Source organism: Podarcis vaucheri (assembly GCF_965113315.1).
Source record: "Podarcis vaucheri genome assembly, chromosome: 3".
Taxonomy (NCBI): domain Eukaryota; kingdom Metazoa; phylum Chordata; class Lepidosauria; order Squamata; family Lacertidae; genus Podarcis; species Podarcis vaucheri.
In genome coordinates, this window is record NC_138761.1 from 37,897,149 (window position 1) to 37,908,637 (window position 11,489).

The 11,489-nt window shown below is 46.2% G+C and overlaps 1 protein-coding gene across 2 annotated transcripts in view; it reads left to right on the forward strand.

Moving 5' to 3' along the window:
• MOCS1 (molybdenum cofactor synthesis 1) overlaps positions 1-7,104 on the forward strand; it is a 32,550-nt gene extending 25,446 nt beyond the window's left edge. Inside the window, exon 11 of one of the 2 annotated variants that reach the window (XM_082214836.1) lies at positions 5,309-7,104. In XM_082214836.1, the coding sequence (XP_082070962.1) occupies positions 5,309-6,189 (881 nt within the window). In that variant the 3' untranslated portion in view covers positions 6,190-7,104. The remainder of the gene's footprint in view (positions 1-5,308) is intronic. The other variant, XM_082214837.1, reaches the window with a different exon arrangement.
• Positions 7,105-11,489: the final 4,385 nt, after the last annotated feature.

The following is an 11,489-nucleotide window of genomic DNA, read 5'->3' on the forward strand; positions in this document are numbered from 1 at the left end:
AATTCAACAAGACATTTGGGGAGAGCGAAGGAAGCTCGATGCAAAGATGGGACCCCTCTAGCTGGCTTTGGAATGGCAGGCAGGCTGCCTACAGTCTGTTTACGCAGCTAAGAGCTGGATTGAGTCTGACAAGCGTGCATTCAGCATCTCGGGAAAACTAACCACTGGCATTCTCTGTACAAACAGTCTGGTTTCTGCGACCAGAGTGACACGCAGGCTAGCCGAGGCATATGGAGAATGGCTAGAAGGGCCTCCTAATTTGGACTTCAGGCTGATTGCATGGTTCCCCCGAAGTCAGCTAGCATGTAAACAGGCAGAAGGAAGCGGTTGGAGAACACACCAAGGAGGTGTTGAGGGAATGTAGGCTCCACTGCCACTGAGTGCTGTGCAAAGAATTAGTTGTGCTGCTCTGCTGCCTTAGCATATTTCCACGCTTCCCTTCACTGCTTTATGGGGATTTTAAAAAAGTGATCTCATTGTTTCCCTTTGACATCTTGCTTCACATAGGCTCATTGGCAGGAGAGTGCCGGGGGGGGGGAGAGTTTGACAATTGCAAAAAGCGAAGTATAAGATCTATATAGCATAGACATCAATGAGAACTGTGAGTTGGATTCTAGAGCATAGACATTGTCTTTTTAAGCCCCTCATTTCCCTAATCTGTATGTTGTGCTCCTTCCTCTTCCTGCATGTATATGCAGTTGTAACCAGGCAGACCTGGAAGCACACTCCCCAGCCCATGATAGAATGTATATTCACTGTGCCTTATCCCTTGCAAAGTACTAGGGCGATGCTTTCTCCCCTTCCACTGCTAGGATGGCCATTGTGGCTAGCTCCTCTCCCGTCACATAAAATGGAAAGCTAGCCGCTATATTTCAAGCTGTCTGAAACTTAAAGAGGCCATCTGGGGGGAAAAAGCAGAATATTGGTGCACATATAGCATAGGTTTGCTGGCAAGTGAACAGGAGAGAGTCCAGTTTAGTTGGAGGCCTGGCTCTATTGCTTGCTTAACCTCACATTTAATCCCAGACCTATGGAGAAGGGCAGGCTTTCCCCTTTCAAATTCCATCTGGTATTTGGTTGCAGGTGGCACCTAAGTAATATTTCCCCATTTCCCCCCTGCTTGTTAATGAGCATCCTGGACTGCAGGGGTGTGGACCCCAGATCTCTTTGTCTGGCCCTTGGGACTCTCCTCAAGTCATTCCCCACTCATGGTCCCTGCCCTGCAATCTCCTTTAATGTGTCCTTGAAATGTGAGGATGCCTCTTATTTATCTGGATGGAAAGAGGGGTGTGTGTGTGTGTGTGTGTGAGAGAGAGAGAGAGAGAGAGAGATAGAGAGAGACACCTCTGGCTCTTCATGGCCAGAATGTAGCCGACTGTAGAAAAGCAAGCATCACATCCATAGCCCCACCCACCTTTTGCCTCTGCACCTTCCCCGCCCCCTGGCATGCCCTCCCCAGTGAGCTGCCTATGAAGGGATGCAGCCCTTGGCTGAAAACCACTTCCCCACTCCTAATGCTCCGCCTACTCACATCACCTATAGGAAATTCCCACAGATCATTTGAGCATGTGGCAGGCATCTTCCATCACTTTTTCAGCATTCTTGGTCCCTGGCAAGCATGATGGAATTTTAACCCTCAACCTCTTTGGCTGGCAACATTCCAAAATGTATTTGGAACCTCTTCTTCTGAATTACTTTGTCTGTGTTGGGAGAGGAGGAAGTGATATTTAAAATCTTCCAGAGGATTTGCAGTCCAGGGGAACCAGCTATGAATACATCCATCGTTATTTATTTGTGGGGCAACTGGCTGTAAATCCTCGGTGAGGAAAATGGTGCTTGCTAAATACACTTCTCCAATCTTTTTGAAGCTGTGGGTTAAACCACAGAGCCTAGGACTTGCTGATCAGGAGGTCTGTGGTTCGAATCGCCGCGACGGGGTGAGCTCCCGTTACTCGGTCCCTGCTCCTGCCAACCTAGCAGTTCAAAAGCACGTCAAAGTGCAAGTAGATAAATAGGTACCGCTCCGGTGGGAAGGTAAACGGTGTTTCCGTGCGCTGCTCTGGTTCGCCAGAAGCTGCTTAGTCATGCTGGCCACATGACCCGGAAGCTGTATGCCAGCTCCCTCAGCCAATAAAGCGAGATGAGCGCTGCAACCCCAGAGTCGGCCACGACTGGACCTAACGGTCAGGGGTCCCTTTACTTTTTTATACTCCTGGTCAAGCCCTGTACTGTTGGACCAAACATGTTAAAAAGTGGTGCATTCCTTGCGATACGAGCTTTCCTGGTGGAAGGCAGCTGTGCTGCAGGAGTGCTCTTCTGATATTGAGAGTTTTTGCTCCCCAAAATTAGAGCCTCTGAGTGCTCCAGCATTTCTAAAAGAAGGGACACATTCTCTTATATGAAAAGACCTTGAATCCTTTGTAAGGATTCATCTTAAAGACATAGCTGGTCTGTGAGCTGAACTGCACCAAGCCTTGCCTCATCTCTCTGCTTCTGGAAATGAAATAGGACTGCTGGGGGAACAGAAGCTTCCCAGGGAAGCAGGAAAAAAGCGTGTGCTGAGACTTCTTAAAGGTACACATCATTAAAAAGAGCTTTGGCTACTGCTTTACATCTCCCCCCGCCCTTCTCCCTCCCTTGCTCATAAAGAGAATTGCTGCCATTATGTTTAACAGGCTCCTTTTGACTTGGTCCTTGGCACTGGACACTGGAATTGCCACAGCCAAGGGATTAATGAGAAGGGCAGAGAGGGCTGGTTCCCAGTGGACTTGGAACTGAACCTGGCAAAGCTCCCAGCCAGAGCAAAGGTAACGCGTGTCAGCGAGGGAATCTGAGCTTGCCGCAGCAAAGCTCCAAACATGACGTGTCTGTTGTTAACACAGCGAGAGCTGGCAACAGCAAGTGACTCCTTTTTATTGTAGTCGCTTAAAGTTGGGGCTACTGCTCCAAAAGGAGTAAGTCTACGTTGCAGCTTCCTTTCCCATTCTCGGGACTTGGAAGAAGGAGCAGGCAACGGCTTTGCATCAGGAGTAGCGTACTGTAAAAAGCCTAAGACGGCACCACAATTCATCGTACTTACTCTTAGCTCAGTTTAATGAGACACTGCTTTGAGCTTGACAGAGTGTGTTTGGGGGTAGGGCTGTAGCTTTGGGATAGATATCAGTTTTGCTTGCAGAAGATCCCTGGTTCCCTGGCATCTCCAGGTACAGCTGCTAATGTCCCCTGCCCGAAAACCTGGATAGCTGCTGCCACTCAGTGTAGAGAGTATTGAACTTGATGGACCAATTGAGTGGACATGAGGCAGCTTCCTATGTTCCTAAATATATGCATGACCACGAAGCCAGCAGCCTCATGGGTGATCTTGTAGGTGAATATATTTATGTGGGCTACAGTATAGAGGGCTACACAGATAGCTTTCCCACCCCAGGCCACCAGCCTTCTAGCCATCAAGCAAGCTGCTTCTCAAACAATTTTAGAAGGGATATTTGAAGTTATTGGGTGAAGCGCCCTTGCTCAGGGCAGGAATCCTGCAACTACAGAATCTCTGCCAGACACAGAGCCTCTGCTGGAGTATGTCCAGCGGGGAGCCCATCACCTCTCTAGGTTCTTGCCATTGGGAAGCATCCCCTAATGTTTAGAAGGAGATCCCTTCCCTGCAATTTTCATCTGCCAGTTCCAGAATTTCCCTCTGGATGTGTGAAATAGAGAACAAGTCTGCTCCGTCTTTTAAGTGGCAAGTCCTCCGGACATTTGAGTGCATGCTATCATGTTTCCTGTTAGCCTTCTCTCCTCCAGACTAAACATACCCAGCTATTTCAGTCATTCCTCATGGGCCTTGGTTTCTAGACCATAGCTGTCAACTTTTCCCTTTTCTTGCAAGGAATCCTATTCAGAATAAGGGATTTTCTCTTTTAAAAAAGGGAAACGTTGACATCTATGTTCTAGACCTCTTGTCATCTGGTTGCCCTCCTGTTTGTTTCTCGAGGGCTGCAATTGCTATTCAGACAAAGTCAAAAGCATCTTTGGGTACATTCAAATGGCTGGGTACAAGGAAAGGTGCTCTGTGCCTTTCAATTGCAGTGTGCTGAAGCTTAGTAGTGGAGTCTTAGTTTTGTGCATGAGTTCATGCACAAATTAGAAGCTGGCCTCTTATTCACAGTCCAGTGCATCCTTTAGATTCCTCATGGATCCTCATACTTATTCTTTTTTAAATATGTTGATAGCCCTTTTGACCATGAAGAAAATTGTTTTAAAATGGCACCATTATCTGCTTGAGAGTTGATATATGTGGAGCTTTTTAGAGACAGAAACGGGAGCATGTCATTCTGCATTCTCCATCCTTCCCCAGAGACCCATTTATTTTTATTTTTTAAAAATATTTTATTAGGTTTTCACAATAAAAAACATACAAAAACAAAGAAAATACAACATCACAAAAAACAGTACAATACAAAAATACAAACATTAAACACATCAAAAGAAAAAGAAAAAAGAGATAAAAACACATATAGTAACAAAAAACAAAAATTCCCTCTTTCTTAATTTCTCATCTTCCCCACAGACCCATTTAGTTCCTGTTCATTACTGCACTGCAGATTCTCACTAGTATTCCATGAGTCAGCATTTCTTTCCACACTTCTTGTGTTCAGTTAGATGATTCTAGAATGTGGAATAAACTAGTAGCTTTTCAGAAGCAACAAACACCAGCCTGTCCAGCTGCCTGCACTTCAGCAAAAGCCCAAGGAGGTCACTTCTACCATGGAGCTTTTTCAGATTAGGAAGCGCTGGCAGCCAGGGAGACTGCAGGGTGCTGGAGTAATGGAAAGAAAAACACAGCTCCTTCAGCCACCTCACAACAATAAAGTCTGCTCAACCCTGCACTCACAACTCTAAAGCAGCCATCAAACGAGGCATTAAAATGGAAGCCCATTTTGGGCGAAGAAAACTTCTGAGAAATCCAACAGGTTTCTGCACAATGATACCATGTTGGAGCAGAACACTCATGGAGTATGATTCTGCTCTGTGAAAGAATTTGGCTTTCTGGATTGGTGGATTTCTTCGATTTGAGCCTCAGCTTGGCCTGCAAGCCAGCACACACCTATTCAGTTCCATGCACCTGAAAGCAGCTGCTTTTTAATAACTGGCCTGGCAAATGAAGTAAATTGCATTATCTAGAAGGATATGAATTTATTTTTTTCTTCTCTCTCGCTTTTTGGTTTGTGGGGGGGGTTATAGAACTCTGTGTAAAATTCCTAGTAGCTTCTCTCATCCAACAAACTTAACAACCCTGTGTTTTTTATTTCCCTAGAGGCAGCATCATGGTCGTTCCCACTGCTCCAAGATGCCCTGCAGGACCAAGCTTGTTTAAATGACGGGAGCCACAGAACTGGCCACTGGCTGACTCCAAGAGCAAGTTTATCCAAACAGATGGGGAAGACATTCCAGAAAAATGTCTTTATAGGACATCATGCTTTGCCAGGAACTTGTTCAACAGGACAGCTTGCAGTAGGAATTTTGCAAGCTCAGCTCCGCAGCCATTGCATTTGCCAAAAGAACTTGAGCTCAACTTTGGCAGCAAAGTGCCTTAGGACAGGAACTTCTATCCCTCAGCAGGCTTTTCACGTGATTAGAGGCATTCACTCTGGGGTGACCAGGAGCGAAGCAGAGGAGAAGAACCAGGGACCTCTTCCCAGCGGCCAATTTCTTAGTGCCTCAGATCGTCTAACCCACATTGACCAGGAGGGTCGTGCCTCCATGGTGGATGTGGGCAGGAAGCTGGATTCTGAACGGACTGCAGTGGCCAGTGCTGTGGTCCGTCTGGGCGAGAAAGCATTTTCCTTGGTGCAACAGAACCAAATGAAAAAGGGGGATGTGCTAGCAGTTGCCCAGATAGCTGGGATTCAGGGAGCCAAGCTGACCAGCCAGTTGATTCCACTGTGCCACAACGTCCCACTGAGTCTGGTGGACGTCTCCCTGAGTCTAGATGAGAGGAGGCATGCAGTGGTGATTCAGGCTCTGTGCCGCACCTATGGGAAAACCGGTGTGGAAATGGAAGCCTTGACTGCTGCCAGCCTAGCTGCCTTGACCGTCTATGATATGTGCAAAGCAGTTACTCACGACATGGTCATTGAGGAGGTGAAACTGCTCAGCAAGAAAGGAGGGCAAAGAGGAGACTTCCAGAGAGGCTAACGTAGGTCTAAAGTTTCCGAACCAAGGCATCACTTGCCGGTCATCAAAGGCAGCACCATCACATACTAGGAAGTGGAGATCTAGCTGCTGGGAATTACAAAGCACAACTTGAGTTGTCGATCATCTTGGCAGCTGTTTTAAATGACTTGACTTTCCTGTATGAAACAGACATCGTTCATCTCATTTGCCTGTAGTAAATGGCCTCCTTGGCAGTAGTGTTGAAGTTCTCATCTTCCTAGGGTTTCTTTGGCTTCCTGAAGTGTAGCTGTACTGAGCACCTTAACTATTCTCAGTGTACAAGGCTACAGTCCCCACTATTCATGGCTGTCCATCTTTTGGCACCTGCACTAAAAACATATGCATAATAAGATTTCCACTGGTGTAGAATAATATGATCCAGAACTAGGAATTCAGGCAGAGACTCACAAAAAAGTGATTTCAATTTTCAAGCAAGTGAACAATGATTTTTAATACTTGGGCCTAACACTGGAAAATATATACTATTTTTTACCACTTCGGCCAAATAACACTTCAGTACGGTGAGAATAGGCTACATTTCATCCTTGAAAATGGAAAACAGGTGTTTGTCAACTGAGAAAACTGATGCTAAATACTCAAATTAGTCCCAGTAATGCTGTGAGACTCTTGCTTCCAGTGGTGTTGAATGTTAATGGGGCATTTTAATTCTCACAACAGAATTGTGCTGAACACGGCTACCATTTATCTTCCAGTCGTTAAATGTTCTGGAAATAGGTCTCCCTTCATCAATTTTTTTTTTTTAAAAAAGCTATAGGCTTGTTTCTTTTCTGCAAGATACTGGAAGGAATACAGTTTCGGGCTACACACTCCTTTGTGCCAAAACCAGTCACTGGGCTACATTTCTGTCACCACTCCAAAACATTTCCATCCTGTTTCTATAGAACCTGCTGGATCCCCAAATCCCCCAGGCTCTTCAAGGTAGCATTCAAGATGATGGAATCCTCTGTGAGTAGCACACTAAAATGGCAACAAATATAGGGAAACAGTGTCTTCCAATTCCCCCACATACAGTTGATGATGGTGTTAGGATGTAAGGATTTTAATGCAAACCCAAGTGTCTGGAATTGGGAAAGCTCATTCTGGGCATTATTGGCCATACAATTTTATCAGCAGGACTTAATGTTTAAATGCATCCTTCTTACACATACTGACCCCCAACTTCACCACATGCCCCCCTCTCATGTGTGCAGAGCAGTGTGTGCACATTTTTGTCTTTAGGAAAGCAATGATCATTCTGTTTATTATTATTTTTTGCAAACTCCTTCACAATTAAACTTCAGAAGTGAAATTTTTAAAACTTACAGATTAAAAGCTTGACTTTGCATTTTTAATACTTCTGCTGCTCTTTCTTTCTTTCTTTCTTTCTTTCTTTCTTTCTTTCATGGTTGTTCTGAGGATATATGAACATTTGTTTCAGTCCTGCAATTTACCTGCTTTTCGTTTTCAGATTGTGTCAGGGATCTCATTCGAAATTTTAAATTGCGTTCTTTGACCTAAGCTTGCCACACCATAAAATATATACCTTTCTTGGATGGGGTCTTACAATATCAAAAATCCGCCATGTCCGCCGTAAATGCCTCCTATACATATCCCCATGAAAAGAATAAGAAGCACAGGAGTACAGCTGGGACTTGTGTAAAATAAGATGTTTTCCAATGGATCTTCTGATATACCAGGCATTGCAGGAAGGCATTGGCCTAGGGATGTTAGGAAACTGCTCCAATCTAGTTAAAGTCGGTAACAAAAGAGAAGTTTCCCATGTGCGTGTTTCTGTGACTTTTGCACCTTCAGCAATATTTGGCATGCAAGCTAATGTAGATAACACAGTAAACCCAGTTGTACACTCAACATGGAGACAATAATACAGCTCCCACTTACCAAATGTGATTGAGTTCCTTTCTTCCTTTCTTTTTAAAAATTGAACTATATAAAGTGTACATTTGGGGGGGGGGGTTGTAAACGCATAGGCGTGATTTCTTTTAAAAGGGCTTGGAAATTAACTTTATCTCACGAACGGAAAACTTGCTACAAATGCTGGTTCTGAATACATTTGTGTTACTTTCTGAAAAACGGTCCAATAATTGAAAACAGGGTACCCAGATGTGGTTTTGTTACAGTTGCCCCTGAAGCTTGTCTGCAGGGGAAAAGATGGGGCTTCATGCTTACTGGTTTGGCAAAATGGCCTTTTGATCCATTTTTAAAGGAGGTCATTTTATATTTAAAGTGAGTTGTTAAGCACATTTTCTGGTGTGCCATAATCAAGCACTATACGATTCTTGGATCTATGTACAAGTTTGGTATGTTTTCTAGATAATGGTGTACTTGGGATATAATGATTTACGCACAGATTTACTGAAGCACTGAGATTTGATTTTATTGCTCTACTGCACTTTTAATAAATAACAATTGCAAAAAATGAGAGTATGTGGTCTACATTATTCAGATATCTGTCTACTTTCTTTACGGATAAAATGTTGAACATTGAGAGGGGAGTCATTAGGAATGAACGGGAACTTTCACTAGAAACAAGAAAGTTTAAACTTACAACCACTTTTTTATGCAAACAGCTCTGTTGGATTCAACCGAAAGTCCATCTAATTCAGTGGCCAGCCAAATGTGCCTGGGGGAAGCTCACAAGCGTACTGTGAGCAATGGCGTTCTTCTGTTACTTCCGAGCAACTGGTATTCAGGAACACGCTGCCTCTGTTACAGAAGGTACCATATAGCCATCATGATTGCTAGCTATTAATATTCTATTCCAGTGTTTCCCAACCTTTTTTGGGCAAAGGCACACTTGTTTCATGAAAAAAATCTCGAGGCACACCACCATTACAGCCCCGTGACGTCAGCGCGCAGCGTCACGCCGGGAGGGACATGAATTGCTAGCAAATTACATAATCACCTCCTTGAGGGCTGGCTCATCTTCTCCGAAGGCAGAACCCCATTAATTAACAGCACAGACTCACACCATAGCCAAGACGAGGGGGGGAAACCTCAGTCATGCAGTCATGCACATGTGGGGGCTAAGTGAGGACGAAGACCGGGCAGAGAGCAGGGTTCAAATCACCCCACCTGGCCAGGACAATCCCTGGGTGCTCCCTTGGGCCACTCGCCTGACCCACCTCGCAGGGCTGTTGTTGCGAGGATAACACGGGGAGAACCACGCGCGCCCCCGGGAGCTCCTTGGAGGAGAAAGCGGGCGATGAATGCAATGCACGAAATATATGAGAGGTGACCAGGTTTTGCAGGTGAGGGGCCCCCACCAGCCTCCGCTTCCAACACCCGGCGCAACGACGCCGAAGTTTTCCCCCGGGCTCGGCTCGGGGAGCAGCGCTGCTCCCCCCCGGCTCCCCTTCGCCCTCCCGGCTCTCTCTGCCGCCCACTGGGGACCCCCCTCACCTGCCAAGTCCGGAGCGCCGGTGGAAGTTGCATGCATGCATGCAGGGCTCCGCGTTGCCATTGCATTGCACTGCACTCCATGCAACGCCTGCACGCATGCATTGCCTTGCACGCCCGCCAAGGGGTCTCCCCGCGGTCCGATGCATCCCCTCCAGCGCGGATGCATTGCAAAAATAAAACCCCCCCAACGCAGCCCTACCTGGGGGGCAGCCTCCGCCTCCGCCGCTCCACCTCCGCGGGGATCCCCGGGCTCCATCCTGCCGCCCGATCTCCGCGGGGGCGCAGGCAGGCTGCGCGGGGTCTGCGCGGAAGAGCCCCTGCCCGCCGGCCGCCGCCGCTGCACTCATTCCATGGCCGGGAGAAGAGCGCTTCAAACAAAACGCCCGGCCCGCCAGGCCACGCTGGGAAACGTAGTTCGCGCACCCCGCGCGGGCGGGGAGCCCAAGGGCGAGGGGACTACGAATCCTGGCAGCCCCCGCGCCGGGGACGGAGGGGGAGAGGCCGGGTGCAGGGATGGAGGGACGGGTGGGCGAGCGAGTGAGTGAGTGGCAGCCGCCAAGCCTTGGCCGAGAGCCAGGAAGGGCCTCTCCGGAGGAGGAGGAGGAGGGAGGCGCAGAGCGGGAGGGAACCCCAGGGGTCATCTAGTGATGGCGCCCCAATCGAAAATTTGACTTAAAAAAAAAATCTTTCGAATTTTTTAATTTTTCCCGCGGCACACCAGGCAACATCTCGCGGCACACTAGTGTGCCGCGGAACAGTGGTTGGGAAACACTGTTCTATTCATTGTTGGTGGGGCTCACTACATCTTGTGATGTCAAGTTCCATATCTGAGCTATGGAAGTACTTTCTTTTTGTCTAGCCTGAATCTCCCACCATTCAGCATCATTGGATCCTAGGATTATGAGAAAGGGTGGGAAACCTCTCCCTATGTGCTTTCTTCACACCATGCCTAATTTCATTGTTTCAAAATGTTTTACACCATGTCAACAATAAACCAGAACTATCTTCTTGTCCATTAGGCTTGATGTCTAAAACCAGGCAAAATAAACATGAAAGGGGGATTGATGACGTAAGGGGAGGGTTAATTAACAATAGGTTTTCAAATGGGTGAGCTTGGAGAGTTGACTTCAAAAACTTGGGATTTGATAAGATACCAGTAATTAAATTTATGGGATGCATAGAAAAGCACAAGAGTATAACAGGGTTAAGAAGAGATGGTGAGGGCAGAAAATGTAATTTGAAAAGTGCTTATGCCTCAGATTTCTGCACACTTCTCTAAGCAATGTGTTACTAGTTCTAGGGAATAAGAAAAGGACTGGTAATATTTGTGTTTTGCTAATTGTAGCAAGAGGAATAGATCAAGACACAAAAGGGGTGAAATGATCTATATACTAATGTTCCAATATCTATGACAGTTATTCTTGTTTGATTCTGAAGTAGCTTTCTCCTCATTTTTCAGGGGTTAAGGACGGTTGGATTAAGGACGTCAAGGTTCCAAGGGCAGCTGCTGACACCACGAGGTAAACAAAATTACAGATTAATTTTAGCATTGTTGATTAATTAACAAGGCAGCTGTTGTGTTTTTCTGAGCTCTCTGGTAGTACGGCTGAGTAAAACCAGACTTAGGTAAATGGCCAGATTATTCCTTGAGTATTTTACATGAATGGCACATTTTTATCCTGAAAGTATGTGCTGTTTTTGCTAATGTTTTGGACAGAGTGCCCTGGTTTCCTTTTACAGACCTCCAGGCCAATGTCCTTTACTGCAGGAAAGCAAACAAGCCCGCTTTCCCTCAAGATTTAAGCTTCAATAATCTGTGGCTCTGGAGCCAAGTCATGGTACTCAACAGAAATATTAGAAGT